At 56.6% G+C, this 21,488-nt stretch overlaps 1 protein-coding gene across 1 annotated transcript in view; it reads left to right on the top strand.

Moving 5' to 3' along the window:
- PTPRU (protein tyrosine phosphatase receptor type U) overlaps positions 1–21,488 on the top strand; it is a 73,386-nt gene that overhangs the window by 18,533 nt on the left and 33,365 nt on the right. Inside the window, exons 2-8 of the mRNA XM_074161836.1 lie at positions 3,218–3,346; positions 11,124–11,395; positions 11,506–11,587; positions 12,300–12,415; positions 12,625–12,799; positions 13,846–14,139; positions 17,686–17,994. Coding sequence (XP_074017937.1) covers positions 3,218–3,346; positions 11,124–11,395; positions 11,506–11,587; positions 12,300–12,415; positions 12,625–12,799; positions 13,846–14,139; positions 17,686–17,994 — 1,377 coding nt within the window. The remainder of the gene's footprint in view (positions 1–3,217; positions 3,347–11,123; positions 11,396–11,505; positions 11,588–12,299; positions 12,416–12,624; positions 12,800–13,845; positions 14,140–17,685; positions 17,995–21,488) is intronic.

Here is a 21,488-nt window from a genome sequence, read left to right as displayed (position 1 = left end):
AAGGGGGGGGAGAAAGCCATAACAATAAACCTGTCCGAGGAGGGAGACGGATGGGCTGGGCCAGCTGTGCCTCCGCCAGCCAAATATCTACTCCACGTAACTGCATTTTAAGCTTCTGGAGCCTGGGCATCGTCTCGCAGGTGCCTGAGGATCCAGCCTTGGGGTGATGGAGCAGCGGGGAAACTGAGGCACGGGACCGGTTGGTTCCAGTGGTTCCATCCAGGTTACATCCTCCCCAACTGGGAATAGTTTACTGGGGGTGAATAAATCGCTTTTCCTTGGGAAATAGGGCTCTGCTAGCCTGAAACGCTGCTGCCTCCGCTCTGGTTTCTCAGACCGAAAAAAAACCCCAACGCTAAGAACAAATTTCTCCATCCCAGAATATCCCATTTCAGCAGATCTCGGAAAGAAACATTTGGGGCTTTTTTTCTTTTTTTTTTTTTTTTTTTTTAAATCAGTTGGCACTCGGTTTCTGACACATTGTTTTATTTTGAAATATATATATATATATTTTTTTTTTTTTTTCTTTCCTTCCTGGAAAAAATGTGACAGATTTGGTGCTTTTTCTCCCATTAGGAAGCGCAGCCAAGTTTCAAACTCTTTCAAATCCGGCGTGTCTCGTGGTGAGAGCCGAAGGGAGCGGGGTCTGCGCTGCGGGGGCACAGCCGCACGTGGGCCGGGCAGACGCTTCCTTTCGGGAAGGATTTGGAGCAAGCTGTGAGGTCTCGGTGCCTCCAGGCGTATAAATAGGAGAGAATTTACTTTTTTTTTTTTTTTTAAAAAAAAAAAAAAAAGACGTTTCTTGTGATTCTGGGAGGAAAAAAAAAAAAAAACCAACCTTGGTGATGGAGTGCACCCATCCAGAGCCACGTCCTCCGGAGTGGAGGGCTGCAGTGCGCCCTGGTGCTTTTAAAAATGAGTGTGAAAGAGAATCATAGAATCAGAATCATAGAATCATCCAGGTTGGAAGAGACCCTTGGGATCATCGAGTCCAACCATCTACCCTACTCTACAAAGTTCTCCCCTACACCATATCCCCCAACACCACATCTCAACGGCTCTTAAACACATCCAGGGATGGTGACTCAACCCCCTCCCTGGGCAGCCTGTTCCAATGCCCGACCACTCTTTCCGTGAAAAATTCTTTCCTAAAGTTCAGTCTAAACCCACCCTGTTGGAGCTTGAAGCCGTTCCCTCTCGTTCTGTCATTAATTACCTGTGCAAAGAGACCAGCACCAACCTCTCTACAGTGTCCTTTCAAGTAGTTGTAGAGAGGGATGAGGTCTCCCCTCAGCCTCCTCTTCCTCACACTAAACAGTCCCAGCTCCTTCAACCGCTCTTCATAGGATTTGTTTTCCAGGCCCTTCACCAGCTCCGTTGCCCTCCTCTGCACCCGCTCCAGCACCTCGATATCTCTCTTGGATTGAGGTGCCCAAAACTGGACACGATACTCCAGGTGTGGCCTCACCAGTGCTGAGCACAGGGGGACAATCACCTCCCTGCTTCTGCTGGTCACGCTGTTTCTAACACAAGCCAGGATGCCGTTGGCTTTCTCGGCCACCTGGGCACACTGCCGGCTCATGTCCAGCCGCTTGTCAATTAGAACCCCAAAGAAGGGGGGGGGAAAAGCCCCAGAGCTTTTCTCGTGTGTGAATGTGTCGGGAATCGTAATTTGATGTGCATCTTACGGGCTTTTTTTCCAGTGTTTGGACTTGGGTTTGCACAAGCGACGCGTCTGAGCGTCCCCTGGCACGGGGAGGCACAACCTGCGCCGGCAGCAGCGAGACCATTAACGGGCAAATCCCCGGGCGGCGGCGGGAATTACTGATGTAATTTGGGGATAAAATAGGGAAAAAAAAAAAAAACAACAAAACCCAACCCAGCAGCAATAATCCCCGGGCCCCGGCTCTGCTTTCACGCTGGCCCATTAGGGGATGTTTGCCTTTGTTCGTTCTGCTTGCTCAGGGCTTTCTTAACGTGCCTGCCCTCGTCAGCCCAGGGGGCTCGTATTAATTAGCGCTGGTGCCCTTGGTCGGGGTGTAATCTGTGGGTTTAATGGAACAATAGGTCAGTGTTAACGAACCAGCCCGGAGCAGCCCCCATGGGTGAAGCCGGCCCCAGAACTCCCAGTTTGGCTGGCCACAGGATGCGGGGATGGATGGATGGGGGGGGGGGATGCGGGGATGGATGGATGGATGGATGGGGAGGGGGAGGGATGGATGGATGGGGGGATACAGGGAGGGATGGATGGATGGATGGATGGATGGATGGATGGATGGATGGGGAGGGGGAGGGATGGATGGATGGGGGGGATACAGGGAGGGATGGATGGATGGATGGAGGGGGGGGATGCGGGGATGGATGGAGGGATGGATGGGGGGAATGCGGGGAGGGATGGATGGATGGATGGATGAAGGGGGGATGCGGGGATGGATGGATGGATGGATGGATGGGGGGATGCGGGGAGGGATGGATAGATGGAGGGGGGATATAGAGATGGATGCCATCTGAGTGTGCCGTCACCCTGGCACCTCAGTACACGTGGGGACAAGTGATTTCTTGGTGTTTATTCTGATTCTCCATGTTCAGCCTTGCAGACGGGGAGATGGTGCGAGGCTTTTGCCTTTTCCCTTTGTAAAGGATAAAAACCACCCCCAAACCCCCACCAGATAAATAAAAGGGCTCGGAAGTGCCAGCCCACAGCCGGGGGGGGGGGATGGGTTCAGTGATGCATTTTAGGGGGGTGAGTGCTTTGGGGTGTTGGGGGTCCCGGCTGAGACCTGCCGCTGTTGTGTCAGGCAATGGACAGACCCCCAAGAGCTCAAACACGTGTGGGCGGGGGGGGGCTGAGGTCAAAGCAGGGTTTTTGCCGGATCCGTCGGGGTCTTGCGAATCTTTCTGCCGCTGCTGCGGTGGAGTGCCTGTCCCTTGGGAGAACTCCCCGTTTGGTGACCGGCCCCCAGAAAGCAAAGCTGGGAGCTGTGTGGGGAGACCTCCACGGGAGCTGAGACCTGCCAGCTCGTTTCACTGGTGGGGGAACTGCATGGGAGGAGAGATGGGAGTTTAGCAGCAGATGAGACCATATCCTCACTCACGGGTGCCCGTGGGGGGATGTCTGGGGTCACCCCAGTGTCTCACACCATCCCGGCAGGGCTTTTGGGGAGGGACCGGTCGATTTGGGGTCTCTGCGGGGGCTGATGGGTCTCTGTGTCCGCAGCCGGCTGCACCTTCGAGGAGGACGGCGACCCCAACCAGTGCGAGTACAGCCAGGGCGAGGACGATGACTTCAGCTGGGAGCTCGTCCGCAGCTACATGATGCCACACCTGACGGCTGACCTGCCTCACGGTGAGTCCTCCTCACTCTCCTGTCCCCCTGGGACCTCTGCTCCAAGCCCCTCCCGGGTCCTGGACCCCACAGTTGGACCACTTGGCTTCTCCTGGTCTAATTCCTGCAGCGTTTGGGGCTTGACTTGTCCTCGGTGGCGTGGGCAGGGTGCTGCTGAGCCTGCCGGCAAGGTGTGATGAGCTCTGTCGGTCCTCAGCGCGGTGGGACGGGATGCTGAGTGGCCTTGGGGTGGGGGGTGTCGCCTGGGGACAAGGGACCCTGCTGCTGCTGGGGGAGGAGGGTTTTTAACAGCACGGTAGGGACAGGGACATCAGATGGTGCTGGGCACCCCTGAGCCCTGTGTTGCTGTGCGACCCCCTGCCACCCCAACCCACCCTGGGCCAGGAGGAACCTGCAGACAGTCCCAAGAGTGTATTTTTTGGGGTGAAAACCCAAGATTGCCAGCTCCGCTCCCTCTGCACGTGACCTCTACCACGGCTGTGTTTGTCACCTGCAGCTCGGGCACCCCCAGCCCCGGTCCCCGGGCTGGCCGGGGGCTGTCGGGGGGACGTCCCCTCTGCCCTGGCACCTCCCTGCCCGCGGCAGCGGGATGGCAGCAGCGTGGGCGGTTTTCCCCGCTCCCCGCGGGGCTCGGCAGCGTCTCCGGCGATGCCAAATTCCCCATCTGGCGTCGAGAGCGGCATCTGCTGCTGCCGCCAGCCGGGATGTGCCCGGATCCCAACCCAAAGGGGCACCTTCGGAGCCGCTCTTCCTGCCCGGCATCCGTACCCTCTGCCTGCCCTTTCCTCGCTGGCGTCTCGGCTCGTGCTGCTTTTGCAGGTTTGGGGGCTCATGAGAAATTCCCATCTCTGAAAGTCATGGAAAAGGGGAAAAAAATGCATTTCTGGCTTTTGCCGGCGTGGGGAAAGGCTCGTGGCTGTGAGCTGGGGACATCCCCGACGTCTCGGGAGCTGTAAGGAAGAAAATGCAAATGGACTTGCTTCTCTTTAATTTTATTTTTTTTAAATCTCATTGCTTTTAAACTGGTTTTCATTATTTCCTGGGTCCATCTCCTCACTCCGATGGCCAGGCTGGGGGAGCAGAGCCAGCCGGGCAGCCGTGGGGAGTTCCCCATCTCCCGTGGGGATGGCATGGACACCATCCCTGGTGGGATTTGGGGGCTCTGCTCACTCCCAGCTCCGGACCCTGTCCCGCGGTGACTCCCCGGGTTGTCCCTGTGCCCGTTTGCTCTGTGACATGCGCCAGGCTCGGGATGCTCCTCGTTTTCGGGACCTGTGTGATCCCGATTCTCCGGCTCCTCGAGCCCAGAGGGGAGGGCAGGTCCCACGCCGAAGTTGGGCAGAAAGTGAGGAGAAGCTGGTTTAGAGCTCGATAGTAAAAATGCCTCTTTTTATTAAAACACTAAGTGCTTTATAGAAAACTCTTTACTGCTCTGTCAGTCTGCCTCCGGCTGTTTATCTCATGCCTTGTTCATGCCAGGGATTAATTTGGCTTTTCCCCTCTGCTAAACCTCTTTTTCCTTTACCTTCTCCTCTTCCCATTGCCTTTTCCTTCCTTTCCCATCCCCGCTGGCACGTCCTGGGCGAGGGCAAAACAACGCTGACAGATCCCTGCTCTCCCTTGATGGTTTTCCAAATAATCGCTTTAAACGGAACTATCCTAATTTGTGTGTGTCTTGGGGGGAGTTCCCCGGGGGCAGGAAGGATGGAAGCAGAGCTGGGGGTTGAGATGGCTCATGATGGAGGGTCTTAAATCTGTAATTAGTTGGATTTTCTGCTCGGTTTTCAGCTGTAATTTAAAGTCTGCAGCGAACTGTCTCAATTTAGAGCCTGGGGGCTGAAGGGGTGGGGTGGAACGGGGCTGCTCTCTCTGCTGGAGGAAATAACTGTGGCTTAGCGAGAGGTGGGGGTTTAGATGAATGTAAAGAGTTGAAGAAATAAACTCCAGAGCTGATGGGGAAGCGGATGTGACTGTCCCGGGTGGGATGCTGAGCTGTGAGCGCGGAGCATCGCAGGGTCCGGCCCCGGGAAGAGCACCCCATCCCCGATGCTGCTCGATGGTGACACCCAAAGGGATGCTCATCCCTGTAGCTGGGGGCTCCCCTAATAACAGGTAGACGCCGTTTGCTGATGGCCTTGGGGCACCCAGTGGGTGCAGGGACCCCGTTTTGGTGTAGTTTTACCCCTGTGGGCACGGGGAGCTGCAGCCTGATCGCCCCTCTCGGTCCCCCCCCCAGCAGCTCGGTGGATGAAGGGTATTTCGCAGCACTGGGGCCTCTCCGGGGAGCACTTTCCAAAAGAGTCTCGTGGTCTTAGATTAAAATGAGTTTTTATTGGAGATCAGCCAGTTTCAAGGAGCGTAGGATTTATCGGAGCGGATGCTGGCTGCTGGCCACCCACCTCCACCTTCCATCCTGCTTTCTTCTTGCCTTCTTGTTTGGTCTGGGGCTTTCCCCCCCCCGCCCCCCACTCTCTCTTCCCATCTTGACTTGTCTCCCTCTTTCACCTAAAGACGATGGATGGGTCTCTCCCACGTTGCAATTGTGATTTTTATATATATATTTTTTTTTTTTTGAGCTCTTTACTGTTGTTTTTCAAAGAAGCAGTTGCAGGGAGCTGGGTAAGGCAGGGAGGAAGGCTGCACCGTCGCTGTGTCTGCGCCGAGATAACTCTCCGTGGGTGCTTCGGGGACACTTTCCTCCTGCTCCCCCCTCCCCGAGCATCACCTCTGCAGCCGGGCTGGTCCACACCTACCTTCAGGCTCTGCAATATCAAATATCCCCAGAAGTCCCACTGTTTTTAAGCTGGAGGGAGGAAGGACAGTGTGTGCCTTGCTCTGCAGCACCCGCAGGGTTCGGCCGGGTCCCAAAGCCCTTTGAGGAGCGGGGGGACCAGGCTGGGGGGGGGGGCATGGTCCAGCAGGCAGGGATGGGGCAGGAGAGCCGGATCAGGCTGGTTTCTTGAGCTCCTGGTGTGAAACACAAGCTGAGATTACTTAATATCAAAATAAAACAGGGTGTTTTGGCTAAGCCCTGTATGAATTTGGATGGGGCAGGTCCAGGATGGAGCACGGGGCAGAGCCGGGGTCGGGTCCCTGTCCTCATGCCTGCGGAGATGCTCCTTAGAGGAGAAGGATGCTCTGCGGAGCCCCAGGGACTCCCTGGGAGAGGTGCAGGCACCCCTTTTTGTTGCTGGTTGAATCTGCTTGTGGAAATTCAAAGGAGATGAGTTGGGAGAAACCTGTGGCAGAAACTCCCCATGGGGGCTTCGTGTCCTCCTGTCCCTCTGCAGCCCCATCCCGGAGCACCCGGGCTCCTCCGCTCTGCACGGCTCTACTCAAAAATACCAAAATGTCATATTTCTGGGTGTTTTTGTCCCCAAATGGCTCTTTTTCCTAAGTTTTCCTTCCAGACTCAGTGCCATTAGAAAACCCTCCGTGAATCAGGGTTTCTTTTCCCTGCTTGGCTCTTCCCTCCGTGCCCGGAGCTGCCCTCATGCTCCCCACGTTGCCACATTGCGATGCCCCAACGTGGCCGTGTCGGGGGGTGACTGAGCCATTGTCCCCCACCCTGATGAGCTCCGGTGTCCCACTGTCCCCTCCAAGGAGTCTCTCCTTCAGCTGATAGATCCAGCACTGCTTCCTGACCGCCTCCTGCTGCGTGTCCATTAAAAAACCCGAGAAATTAAAATAGAAAATTTAAAAATTAAGCTTGATTTTTGGCTCCTGGGGGAATTACTCGGGTCGGTCCAAGGAGCCCATGGCCATGGGAGATCAGCCGTCGGTGATGGGGATGCTGGTCCTGGGGCTTGGTGCAGGAGTGGGGAGCAAGTACCCCGTTCTTGATGCCGGCTCTGAGAAGAAAAAAACAACGTGTGAGGAGGCACCGACCGTCGGGCTCCGTTTTCCAAAGCGGTTTCCTGGAGGCAGACGCTGCAGCTCAGACCTGGTCCCCTGGCACCTCTGCCTGTCATCCTGCCTGCCTTTTCCTGCCTCTTAATAGCTCTTCGATTTTATTATATATATATATTTAAAAAAAAAAAAAAAAAAAGAATTATTTTTATCTCTCGGTGGTTTCGTAGGAGGAAAAACTTGGCGAGACAGGGAAGAAGGGTGGGGAGTGTGTTCTTCCCTCCTCTCCTTGCTGAGCTGTGTCGCCTCATTCCCGGGGGGATGCAGGCAGGACCCTCGGGATGGGGAGAGCTGCTCCATCCCTGTGGACGTCTCCCCGGGCTGGGGAGAATATCCTTGGGAGTTCATTGCTCTCCGATTCACAGCCGAGGTTCTCGGAGGTGCTGAGTTATCCTCGAAGACCTGATTTGAATCCCAAGTGGGAAAATTTGGCTGGAGACCCCTCCTGAGGACTTCGCTGGGATGGGTACAAGGCTTTCTGTGCCCCTCCGGCCTGATTTTTGCACCTTAAACCTCATTGTTGACTTTTGCGTAGCAAACTGATGGTTTTTCCTTAGAGAACGTCACTGGAAACTTGTTTCTCTTTTCATTTCTTTGATTGAAATATTACCTAGCGCTTTTTGACTCTTTCCTCTTTCTCCACAGAGCACTTGGGCTCTTCCCTAAAAGCCCACCTGAAACCTAAATTAAATGATAATGCTGCAGTTGGGCTGGGGGGACACACAGGGGGGCTGACTCGTTATTCACGGTGACAAAGGGGGGTGACAGCTCGCCTGGACTGGCATCTCAATTCAAACCGACCTTCAGTTGAGGAACAGAGGAAGGATTTAATGAGCAAAACGTGGTATCGATGTGCACCCGAATCCCCCTCCTTTGGTTCGGAATCTCAACCGGGGGATGCCCCGGGGCTGTTTCTGCGGCTCCTATTTCGTAGGGGATTTGGGAATGATTTTCCCCGTCGTGACTTTTGGGGCAGGTTTTTGCTGTGTAATGCCAACACGTGGACAGGGCTCAAAAATAACCCCCACTGTGCCGATGAGCTCTGATGTTGCATCAGCCTCCGGTTGCTGGGACCGGTTCTGCCTGTCTCCCTGGCTCTGGGACACCCCCTCCTCTCCATCCCCATCTCCAGCTTTGCTGGCAGGAATGAAGCTGAGCTTTAAAAACTGGGATTTGGTGGTTTGCACAGCTCTTGCTGCAGCTCTGCTCTCGCCCTGGCTGGGAAAGCTGCTGGATCCTGGTGGGAACTGAGCACCCAGTGGGGCGGGGGCACAGGGGGAACCCTGGCACTGGATTAACAAGGTCTGGGAGACCCCCCAAATCCTTGCTGTATCACCCTGGGAGGGGCTGTGCAGCCCCCTTGCCTGCCCCCCCTCCCCGGAGCTGCCTGGCAGCATCCCAGCTGGATCAAGAGACCAGGGACAAGCGGGTTGGTGACCTGCAGTGGGACTGTGTCCCCCATGGGTGGTGGCAGTGTGTGTGCAGGCTGTCACCCCCTCCTCACCAGCTGGCTCTCCCCCTCCCTCCTTTAGCTCCCTGTGCTCTGGTGCTGCTGGTGGGAGCAGCCGGGCAGGGCTGAGCTGCTATTTTATTGGGGTGCATTAAACAAAACAATCAAAAAACCTCACTGCAACCCAAAAGCATCCCCTGCGATAGGCCTGGGGGCTGCTGAGGGAGTTTGTAACCCCCAGCCACCCCCGAACGAGGAGCCTGCCCCAGGACCTCATCTGTGCCGGGGGATGCTCCGGTGCGGGATGCAGCACGGAAACACAGGGATGAGTCCCTCTCCTTCTCCTGCGTTAAAAAAACCCCAACCCATATCATACCTTGGACTTGAAGCTGGGACCAGTCATTTACGGGGGAGGAGGATATAATTAGCACAAAAGCAAGCGGTGGGAACCTGGTTTCTCCGATACGGCGACACTGGCAGGAAAATTAAGGGGGAAAAATAGCAGGCAGGGGAAACCCTGCCAGATGAGTGATGCACCAGTGGATTGTCACCCCTTCGTGTCCGTGGTCCCAGCTGACCTTAATGGACATCCTCCCATCTTATTTTAAAAATAACTTGTCAGTGGTTTAATTTTAGCCTCCGTCTCTTTATTTTGGTCCTCTGGCTTTTTGTTTTCAAAGTGGGGGGAGGAAGAAAGGGTCTGTGTCCGTTAATGAGAGTCTGGCAGATTTGAGGTGGCTTTTGGGAGATGTCCCCTGGCGCGGGGTGGCCTTCGCTCTCCGCTGCCGTTGCCTGGACCGAATGGAGCCGCTCTCATTAGTGCAGAAATAATTTTGCTGGAGGAAATGAAAGGAGAAAGAAAAAAAAAAAGCCAAAACAATAGAAGGAATATGGACATAGTGCCTTCCCCTCTGGCCATGAAATGTGGCTGCGCTTGACTCTGAGAAAATAAATTGTTACCGTTTTATTTCACCCTGAATATCTGCCCCCAGGGGCCGGGCGGTCGCACGCATCGACGACGGGGTGATTATTTTGCTTTTGGGTGATTTCTTTCCCCTGCCCCAGCTCCCATCTCTGAGGGATGCACTGGAGGATGCTGTGGTACCCGGCACCGCGTCTCCCCAGCTGATGCTGTGACCCCCTGGGTGTTCCGAGGTCCCCCCAGACATTTGGGGGTCCCCCAGGCACAGCTTCCAAACGCGGGGTGGGGGGGGGACAGATGGGTGCCCCCAACAATCCCCCACTGCCTTCATTAGGCTTTTCTCAGTGTCCTCTCACTTGGAGCCAATGGGAGGAAAGCGTGTGAATTCATTTAAATTAACCAGCGGTGAAAGCTATTAATAATTAAGCACGTACTGTCAGGAAAACAATGGTAGACTTGAATAAATGGCCCGGCTTTGTTACTTACAGCTTCTGCCGTTATTAAAATGGAAGCAATATTAATAATCCCCCCACCTTTGGTGATGGGGAGGGTTTGATGGGGCAGCTTCCCATCCACCCTGTGTCCCACAAGGCTCCGGGAGCTGCCGGGAAGAGCCGGGACTCCTGCATCCCCCTCCTGCCTCCGGACCGGCTGGGATGGAGCACGCGGGGCAGGGAAGGATGCTGCCTTTGGGATTCCTTTTGGGATTTCCATCCTGTCTGCCCCGTAAGTACGGCTTCGGGGTCGCGCCAGGACTCCTGGTTTTGTCGCTGGTGATTTTTGGGTGATGGGAGATGGGGTACCAGCGGCTGCTGGTGGGGGGAGAGGTGGGGAGCCGGCTCTGGGGCTGGCATCCCAGAGAGTCGCTGTGCCGGCATCCCGGAGAACCGCGGTGCTGCCGCTCATTAAGGCGAGGAGTGCTTTTTTCCCCCACTGCGAACGCCTGCTGAGCACAGTTTAAACTCGGCGACAACCGCGTGGTAAATGATACGAGGCGACGGGAATGGAAATTAAACGGCTGGGGAGGGCGGCGTCAACGCAGCCGAAGCTGCGAGCGTTAAAGGAGAGCCGGCGGAGGGTCTCCGGTGGCATTGAAGGCGTTACCGACCCAGGTGTCCTTTGGACCACTTTATTCTGGAGGCAGTGGGTCTGATTGTGGCAGGGGGTTGGAACGGGATGATCTCTAAGGTCACTTCCAACCCAAACCATTCTGTGATCCTTCCTGCCTCGTCCAGTGGCCAGGTCCCATTTCGATGTCCGGTTGCTGCCGAAATAGGCACCCGACACTGATGCCATCCCAGGTCCCTGGTTCCTGTCCTGCATGTCCCCATGGCCGGCATGGATCGGTACCCAGTGGGACCCTAGCATCGTTGCCGGGTCACGTGCATCTTTGCAATCCCGCATCCTCCACCTTCTCCATCCCTGGCGGCAAAGCTTGGAAGATGCAGAACAAGGGGATGACTCCATGCTCTCCCCGCTTCTCCCTCCCACCGCAGGCTCCTACCTGATGGTGAACTCCTCGCAGCACGCCCCGGGCCAGAAGGCTCACCTGCTCTTCCAGGCGCTGAGCGAGAATGACACCCACTGCCTCCAGTTCAGCTACTTCATGTACAGCCGGGACGGCCACAGCCCCGGCACCCTCAGCGCCTACGTCCGGGTGACGGGGGGCCCGGTGGGCAGCGCCGTCTGGAACGCCTCCGGCTCCCACGGCCGCCAGTGGCACCAGGCGGAGTTGGCCGTCAGTTTGTTCTGGCCCAGCGAGTACCAGGTGAGCCCCAGCAGACCCCCTCTCCCCCCCCCAACCTTGCATGGCACGGACACCCCCTTGGGTGACCCAGACCCCCCGGTGATGGGTGACCCCTCTGTTTGGTGCCGCAGGTTCTCTTCGAGGCGGTGGTCTCCAGCGAGCGCAGGGGTTATCTTGGCTTGGATGACATTTTGCTCTTGAATTATCCGTGCTGTGAGTGTCAGGGGACGGGACCTGGGGGCGGGTGGCATCGGGGTGGTGGGTGCGGGAGTGGGTGCTGCTGGGCTGGGCAACCAGGTTGGAAGCTGGTGCCCATTGGGATGGTCCTGGGGAGAGCTGATAGACCGAGGTGCAGCCTGGTGGCACTTGGGTGTCCTGTTGTCACCTGGGCTGGTGGAGCTCCATCTCCTGGGTAACTCCGGGGCTCCTTTTTCCATCTCCGTCTCCACCAGCTCCAACGTTGCTTCAGTTTTCATAAAACCTTGGAGAAGCGCAGATGGAACATGCAGCCAGAGTGTCACTATCACGAGGGGCCACCTGGGCCAGCGGGGACCTGAAATCCCAGGCTGTCCCAACACGTTGGCTGTTGGGGTTCACCCCCTATTTCTTCTAGGCTGGGGTGGGAGGTCTGGCCTCCTCTATCAACCCCACAGCCTGCAGCTGGCACCAGGGCTGCGGGATGCTGGAGGTGAAGGCTGCATTCCCAAAGACACCGGCTGGTTGTTTGGGGACAAGTCCCTGACTCTGGGCTTGGGATCCTGCCCAGGATCTTCCCTGTGGGCTTGCTGGGGAGGGATCCTGGCTGGGCTGGGAGGATTGGGACCAAGCCCATCACGGAGCTCAGCTCCAGCCCCGGCATCCCAGGTGGGTTTTTGGGCTGCGGAGGGATTTTTGCAGCGATACCAAAGTTTGCCTCCTTCGGCAGCGAAAGCTCCTCATTTCTCCCGCCTGGGTGACGTGGAGGTCAACGCGGGGCAGAATGCCACCTTCCAGTGCGTGGCTGCCGGCAAGGCCGCTGAGGCCGAGAGGTTCCTCATGCAGGTGAGCAACGGTGGTGATGAAACCAGCATCTCCACCATCAACCCCATGCAACACCTCTATGCCTTCTCTTTGGGAGAAGACACCACTGGGAAGGGAGGAGAAGGGCAATCCCCCCTACTTTTAAGCAGGCGTCATTTGGGGACGCATTTAGTGGCTCTGGATGTCACACTGTGCCTCCTGGTGACATCTTTTCTCTCCCCGTGGGGCAGAGGCAGAGCGGCGAGGTGGTCCCTGCAGCCTCCGTGAAGCACATCAGCCATCGGCGCTTCCTGGCCACCTTCCAGCTGGACGAGGTGTCCAAGGAGGAGCAGGACCTCTACCGCTGCGTCACCCAGTCCAGCCGTGGCTCGGGTGTCTCCAACTTCGCTGAGCTCATCGTGAAAGGTGGGTGACTTGCTGTTGCCCACCAGGTCTCTGGGTCATGGATGGGCTATTTCAGCTCCGCTCTTTGGAGAGGAAGAGGAAGGTGGGGTGCGCAGGGTGGTGGTGTCACAGTTTCTCACTGGGAATGAGCTGCTACATGTGGATGGTTCAGCATAAAACGAGGAAACTACCTTTCGTGGTGGCCTTAGATCATTTATTTTTGATTGCAGTAGGTGGGAATTAATTAATTATGCTGAAGCTGCAGCACCATGCTGGACAGCATATCTTAAAAAGATAATTAAGGTTTGATCAGATGAAGCCTCACTAAAAGCGATGCGGGGCACATGCATGGCCTGAAGTTTGAAGACTGGATGGTGTCCTCTTCATGCTTTGGTGCCGATCCCCATGTCCTCTGGGTGGGGGATCCGAGTTTGTTCCACGCTCTGCAGTGCAAGGGTGATGGGTTTGTTTGGGAAGAGACGATAGTAGAATCACAGACTGGTTTGGGCTGGAAAGGACCTTGAAGCCCATCCAGTCCCACTCCCTGCCCTGGGCAGGGACACCTCCCACCACACCAGGTTGCTCCAAGCTCCCTCCAACATGGCCTTGAACCCCTCCAGGGATTGGGCAGCCACAGCTTCTCTGGGCAACCTGGGCCAGGCTCTCACCACCCTCACAGCAAACGATTTCTTCCCCACATCTCATCTCCATTTCCCCTCTTTCAGTGTCAAACCCTTCCCCCTCCTCCTATGGCTCCCCTCCCTGATCCAGAGTCCCTCCCCAGCTTTCCTGGAGCCCCTTGAGGGACTGGAAGGGGCTCTAAGGTCTGCCCGGAGCCTTCTCTTCTGCAGGCTGAACCCCCCCAACTCTCTCAGCCTGTCCTCACAGCAGAGGGGCTCCAGCCCATCATCACAGACATGAATGTTTTGACTGTAGCTAGTGATAAATAAAATAAAATTGTAATACCTGTGGTTGTGCTGGTGTTGGCCTGGCTCCAGGGCTAGGGATGCTGTGGAGCTACTTCTGGAGGGGGATGCTCCACCTACCCCTTCTCTCTTCTCTTCCAGAGCCCCCCACACCCATCGCGCCCCCCCAGCTGCTCCGGGCAGGCTCCACCTACCTCATCATCCAGCTCAACACCAACTCCATCATCGGCGATGGCCCCATCGTGCGCAAGGAGATCGAGTACCGCATGACCTCGGGGCCCTGGTCGGAGGTCCACGCCGTGAACATGCAGACCTACAAGCTCTGGCACCTGGATCCCGACACGGAGTACGAGATCAGCGTCCTGCTCACCCGGCCCGGCGAGGGGGGCACCGGCAAACCGGGGCCACCCCTCATCAGCCGCACCAAGTGCGCAGGTGGGTCCCACGCTGCATCCCGGCCACCCCGGGTGGCCTTGGGCAAGGTCCCCAGCCACCTCATCTGGCCTTGGGTAAGGTCTGCCACCCTGAGCCCCGGGCAGGGAGAACGGCTGGGGCTGGGTGGGTGCCGAGGGTGTTTGCCGGCGCGGTCCAGGAGCTCGAAGCATCGGTTTTCTGACAGATCTGCCTTTAAATGAGATTTTAGTGGCTTTACCAGCATCTTGGGAGGGACCATTAATTAACCCCACATTCTGATGGTGGCTGGAGGGTAGCAGGGGGCATGGGAGAGGCCGGATCCTGAACCAGCCTGTGCAGAGGGGCTGAATATCCATCCAGCCTGAAAATCTCCTGATGGTGGGGTTTTGCTGCTCAGAGGCAACAGTAGCCACGCACGGTGCAGGAGAGCACAGCGATGGGATGCACAGAGTCAGCAGCTCCCGCGCAGCTGGTTCCCGTCCCTGGGGTTGAGCAAACCCCAGCAGGAGTCGGCGGCTCCCCCTCCCCGAGGCTGCAGGAGGTGGCCACATCCAGCTCAGGGCATCCCCAAATCCCAGGACTGTTGTTCCTGAGGACGAGCCCCTTGGCTGTCCTGAGAGGGGTTCCCGTCTCCTTCCCTCCTCGGAGGGAGCTGTAGATCGTTCTCCAGTGCCTGGTTTTGAGCGGTTGGTGCCTCTAAAAATATTTCTTCTTCTATTATCTTCTAAATATTTCTTCTTAATCCTCTGCCTCACCGGAGGGGTGATGGCCTTGGGGATGGGAGGGTAGATTGTCTTCCCACGCACGACAGTGAGCTGGGGGTAATTCAGGGCAACCCCATCCCTGCCAAAGTCCCCTCGGGGTGTCCCCAGGGAAATGGGGGGCTGGGGTTTCACGTGGCTAAAATGCCCCAGCAGAGCCCACGCTGCTGGTCTGGTGTCCCCATTGCTGGGGGGGCGATGTGGGGAAGACTTCTCTGGTGCTCTGGAGCCTGTTTCCCTCGGGGAGTCTCCCTGGGGGGGGGGTGACACGGCTTGGGGGCAGCGTTTCAGACGCTCCATGGCAACCGCCTTCCCGATGCCGGGGTTTAACTGCCGGTAATTGAGCAAAGTTGAAGGCGAGGAGACGGCATGGAGGCGGCACAGGATTGTCGTGCCGTGTTCACCCTGAGACTCAGCGCCACCGTGTCCCCAGGGCTGTGGGGTGTCCCCGGGTGCTTCGGCTGCGGCCGTGGGGAGCACCATGAGCAGGGTTGGCTTCGGAGACGGATGCGCTCAGGCGTGGGAAGGGAAAGGCTGGTGCCGGCTCAGGGATGGAGGGGGAGATGCCAACCCTGACCCAGGCATCGTGGCGAGGGGCTGGCGGCAGCTTTTCATCCCAGATTCGTTTTCAGAGGCGCTGTGGAAAGCCCAGGTTTCCCTAGTACCTTGAAGGTGATGACAGGCGCTGTGTGACACTCCCGTTGCCCTGTATTTAATACCCTGTGGTTGCCACGTTCGGGTTTCCCTGGCTCTTCCCATATGCTGTAATGATGTATTTTTCTCCCTGGTGTCCCCTGGGTCACGGTGGGTTTGCAGATGGTGACACAGTCGCTCTTCCTCCACCTGAAAAGTGGCTGCGGTGGGGTCCTCAGCATCCTCGGAGCCTCACCAGCCCATCTGTCCAGCACTGCATCTCCCATGCTTTGCAGGATCTGGAAAAAGCTGCTGGCTAGATGCTTCCTGCAGCCTCTGGGTCAAGGGGACATTCCCCACACGGCCACGTGCCACCGGCCATCATTGGCCCCGGGTGCCGTGCTACTGGCCCTCCCCTGGAGCATTCAAATACACTGGAATCAGAAGGAGAGGGGAAGGTTGAAGCCTGGCACCACGTGGTGCTGCCCGGGGAGGTGTGGGGGCTCTGGAGGACCTGGGGGGAGGTCCCTGCGCCCTTGGCCACCCACTGGGAGTGATGGTGGTGACCATCGGAGCTGAGGTTTGGCGTGTTTCAGCAGAGCTGGACACAGCAGAGGTTAACGCCGGGGTCCCCGCAGCGCGGGGCTGTGCCCCTGTAGCTGTGCTCGCCCCCTCCAAAACCAACTGGGGTTTTGCTCGGTCCCATGAGGGCATCAGGACCCCCAGGAGCATCCACTGAGGTTGCAAAAGCCTCTTGCACCCCTGATCTGGCCAGATTTCTCTGTGGGACAAATCCCAGGGGAATCACCTGGGGGATCAGCTCTGAGTCGGGGTGACCCTCCATCATAGATTCATAGATTGGTCCAGGCTGGAAGGGACCTCCAAAGGTCATCTAGTCCCACCTCCCCGCAGTCAGCAGGGACACCCCCAACTAGACCAGGTTGCCCAGGGCCTCGTCGAGCTTCACCTTGAATATCTCAAGGGAAGGGGCCTCAACCACCTCCCTGGGCAACCTGTTCCAGTGTTCCACCACCCTCAGAGTAAAGAGCTTTTTCCTAGTATCCAATCTAAATCTCCCCTTCTCCAACTTAAAGCCATTGCCCCTCGTCCTGTCACTGCAGGCCTTTGGAAACAGACCCTCCCCAGCCTTCCTGTAGCCCCCCCTCAGGTACTGGGAGGCCGCTATGAGGTCTCCCCGGAGCCTCCTCTTCTCCAGGCTGAACAACCCCAGCTCCCTCAGCCTGTCCTCATAGGAGAGGTGCTCCAGCCCCCTGATCATTTTGGTGGCCCTCCTCTGGACCCGCTCCATCAGGTCCATGTCCTTTCTATATTGAGGGCTCCAGACCTGCACACAGTGCTCCAGGTGAGGTCTCACCAGAGCAGAGCAAAGTGGCAGAATCACCTCTCTGGATCTGCTGGCAACGCTTCTTTTGACGGAGCCCAGGATGTGGTTGGCCTTCTGGGCTGCGAGTGCACATTGCCTGCTCATGTCCAGCTTCTCCTCCATCAGCACCCCCAAGTCCCTTTCCTCAGGGCTGCTTTCTAACACCTCATCCCCCAGGCTGGATTTATACCGAGGATTGTTTCCCTCTCGGGGTCCTCCCCACCACCCTTGGGTGCGGAGAGGAGTTACTGCTTTAACCCAAACCACTTGTGTGTGTGTGCTGTTGGCAAAGGCCACTCCTCATTAAATTCATCTTCTCCTGTTCACACCAATTAGAGCTAATTAAACTCCTTCCCGGCAATGGCACTCAGTCTCTGTCCTTTCAAGAGCCTGAACGTGGGCTTGATGAAAACACGAGGGATCCCATTGCGTGGGCATGTTTATCTGGTGGTTTGAGGCCGCTCGTGGTGCGGATGCTCCTGGTGCCCACCGTGGCCCTGTGCCGGCCCGGGGCTGGTACCAGGCTTCACCTCCAAAGGGGAGGATGAGCCAAAGGGGCTGATGTCCCTGCTGTGTTGGTGGCTTTGAGACCCGGTGATGTCCCCATCCTGTCTGGCAGGGCAGCAGCATCCTGTGCCGGGGCTGGTCCCAGTTTTGGGGCCAGGGGTGCTCTCTGCACCCCCCCGTCTTGTTCCTATGCTGCAAAAGGGCTTTTTCTGATAATAAACATAAACCCGCGAGATGTTTTGCTTCGTTGCTCATCTCTCCTCATCTCTCTTCCCTCCACAGAGCCCATGAGGGCCCCCAAAGGCCTGGCTTTCTCCGAAATCCAGTCCAGGCAGCTGACCTTGCAGTGGGAGCCACTGGGTTACAACCTGACCCGCTGTCACACCTACACCGTCTCGCTCTGCTACCGCTATTTCGTGGGCACCGGCCACAACCAAACCTTCCGAGAGTGCGTCAAGATGGAGCGTAACGCCAACCGCTACACCATCAAGAACCTCCTGCCCTACAAGAACATCCACGTCAAGCTCATCCTCTCCAACCCCGAGGGTCGCAAGGAGGGCAAGGAGGTGATATTCCAGACGGATGAGGATGGTGAGTCCGCTCGGGGATGTGCTTCGTCCCCAAAACCAGGGCTTGGTGGCTGGTGAGCAGCCGGGGTGTTTCCCATGGCACGGAGCACATCGGCTCTTGGCCAGGGGCATGATGGGAATATCTCCTGTGCTAAAAGGGAGATGTAGCCCCAGGGCTGTGCGAGGTGGGAGAAAGGGTCGATGATGGTGGCTGGGGAGGGGAAATGGTGGGAGCAGGTTGTGGGGATGAAGGGATGGGATGGAGACGGGGCAGCACCATTTGCTCTGGGGGAGGAACATCCTACGTTGCTGCAGAAATGCCACCCTCACCCTTCGAGAGGAGCGTTTTAGCCATGCCCAGTCCGGTGAAGGGCACAATGTCTGGCTTCTCCCAGCGCGAGTCGTCCTCGCTCATCCCTTAGTGTGGAACTAAAGCCTAGCAGCGATAATAATAACAATTAAAGCAATCAATGCTTTGCACTTAGGCAACATCTTTCATCTGCTCGGTCGCTGATTAATTTGGCGTTATGATGTTTCTGGGAGAGCGCTGTTACCCAGAGCCCGGCGCAGCTTTACTTGGCTTCCCCAGTGCTCCGCCCCAGTTAAGTTTGCTCTGGGGTGGGTTCTGGTGGTGCGAACCAGCTCTGCGGGTGAGCGTGTGTTGATAAGGGGGGTCCGGCCCCGCTTAGTTGCCAGAAACTTTGTTCCTGAGCAGCCGAGCTGTTTCCCTTCTCCCCATCCTGGCTGTGCCCCGGGGTTGGGTCCCCGCTGCCGGCACCCGAGCGGGGCTGACGTCCTCACTGGAGGCTCCAGCGCTGCTCCAGGACTCCTGGGTTCAGCATCTCTTGCTCCTGCCCAGACCTTCCCAGAGGATGTCCTGGAGCTGGGGCCACCGGAGAGGTCTCCCAGGCCTGGCCTCACCCTGCACCATGGTCCCTAGTGGTGGCATCAGCAGAGTGCTCAGGTCATTTTGGGCTCTGGAGATCCAGCCAACGCGATAGGAGGTACAGGGCAGGGCTGGCTCCCTGTCTCCAGTGCCACCCGTCAAGTGATGGGCCACATCCAGGGCTGGCAGCTCCTTCTGATGACTCTTTTCCCTCATCCCATCCCCTTCGCTTCCCCATCCCCATCTCCTCCCTGTGCCTGAGGACTCAGCTGCCTTCAGGGACAGCTGGGCAGCCCCCTAAAGCTGCTGCTGTGATGGCTGGTCCTGCAGCCGGTGGGGCGAGGGGGTCTCCTCCTGGTCCACGAGGGCAGCGGCAGTTGGGGTGCAAGGAGGCACTGCGCCCCAGGGTGGGTGCTGGTCCTGAGAGGGGCCAGGGCATCCCTGGTTCTCACGAAGTCACCGGTGCTTACTGTTAAGCAGGAATAGAATTAATCTCCAAAGCACTTTTTAGCATCAAGAATCAGCAATTAAGGTGGAAGAATTGATAATTGCTAAGGATCTGGCCGGCTCCAGACCCCCTGGACATCCCCTAAGGAAAAGCCTTCTGTGATTTCCCCCCTGCCTGGGACCCGTTGTGATTTGGGACCCACCGAAACGTGCAGCGTTTGTCTGTGTGTTGCTCATCGCTCCCGTTTCCCAGGCTGGGGAGCAAATCCTGCAGAGCTGGGGAGCAAATCCTGCAGAGCTGGAGCAGAGCCGGGAGGGTCTCTGGGTCCCGTTTTCATCTCTAAAACCTAAATGTGGTGCCTTTCTCTGCGCATCAGCACTTTCTGTATCCCCAACCCTGAGCTTGCCTGAGTGGGGACACCCAGCTTCATGCTCCTGACGATTTATTTTCCGGCTATAATTGCTTCAGCTGTTCTCACTGTGCTGTGACTGCTCCAGCTGTTTTCTTACTGAATATTAATACAGGAGCTCCAGATGTTTTTTTTGCTCTACTGTAATCCCTCCAGCTGCTTTCCCCTGTGCCTTGATTAACTGGGGCTTGCGGCTTCCCCCTTGGATTGAACTTGGAGCCGCGGATACGTTGGGTCTCGAGTGGGATCAAGCTATGGATATGTTGCAAATATCTCCCTGCCTGGGAGGGTGATGAGGATTCGAGCTCCCGCACCTGGGTGATGAGCAGCCAGCCGTGCAATTAAGCGGAGGTGGTGAAGGCTCGTTAATAATGGGACCGTTGATTGTGGTTTATTTTGGCAGGAGGGCAGCTTTGGCTGCAGCATTGGCTGGGGTTCTTCTCTGGTGGGGCCCTTGTGTGTTCTGCACCCCAGTCCTGGGCAATAAACCCTCTTTTTTGGCTGGAAAACCAATTTCTGGGGCATTAATAAGTGGGCCGAACCAAGGGTGTTGTTCACAGCATCCCCCTTGGACCCTGGGCAAAATCCTGGGCAGGGCACCGGGAGAAGAGGGTGCTCCATCCATAGGTCACCCAGCCGGTGTTTAAGTGCCCCGTATAGATCCGGGGAAGGTCGGTGACCCAGGGCTGGAGATTTTGGACTGTGCATGAAACGATGAGACTCAGTCCCGGGTGCCTGTTGTGGAAATACGGCAGCGTGATGGTGCTGCGGGGGTTGTGTGCAGGGAGCAGGCAGGGCGCATGCAATGCGAGCGAGAATAACTATATATAAATGTATAAATAAATATATCCCTGCAGATATGGATGGCCGAGGGGTGTACACACACACCTGGGAGCTGTTGTATACCTCTCCCAGCCTCATCCTGGTGTATGCACAACCACGTGGTGCCTGTACCTATATATATATATAGAGAGAGAGAGGTTGGTGCTGGTCTCTTCTCACAGGTAATTAATGACAGAACGAGAGGGAATGGCTTCAAGCTCCAGCAGGGTGGGTTTAGACTGAACATTAGGAAAGAATTTTTCACAGAAAGAGTGGTCGGGCATTGGAATAGGCTGCCCAGGGAGGTGGTTGAGTCACCGTCCCTGGATGTGTTTAAGAGATGTTTAGATGTGGTGTTGGGGGATATGATATAGGGAAGAACTTTGTAGTGTAGGGTAGATGGTTGGACTCGATGATCCCAAGGGTCTCTTCCAACCTGGATGATTCTATGATTCTATGATTCTATATGTGTGTGTGTATAGACTACATATATATAAATTTCTATATAGGTACATACATTCCTGCCCTAAAGGTTTCCGTAATTCTCCGCGAATTTAATAAGCGCCTTGTGTACACGTGTAGGACACAGCGCCTCTGATTAAATTAACTTGTAAATCAAGTGGAAATTGTGTATTTGCACGGTGGGAAGCGCGCGGGAGGCGATGCCTCTCGCTCGGCCCCGTAATTAGAGCTGAACAAAACCTGCAAAAAAAGAAAAAATAGAGGGGAAGGGCTGACGTCCCTCTGTAAGGAGAGGGGTTTTGGGCATAGAATCCCACAGCAGAGGATGCTGCTGGTGAATCGTGGTCTTTGCCGGGGCATCGCCTCTCCTCACCGACCCCCTCGGGCCAAGAAATCCATGGAAAAGAAGTGGATATCGATCCCGGTGCTGTCGATCGCTGTTATTGTTTGCGGTTATTATTGTTGTTGGTGTTAATTAGAGGGGAAGGC

This window comes from Numenius arquata, chromosome 21 (assembly GCF_964106895.1).
Source record: "Numenius arquata chromosome 21, bNumArq3.hap1.1, whole genome shotgun sequence".
NCBI classification, from domain to species: Eukaryota; Metazoa; Chordata; class Aves; order Charadriiformes; family Scolopacidae; genus Numenius; species Numenius arquata.
This window is presented reverse-complemented; position numbering and strand designations above follow the sequence as displayed.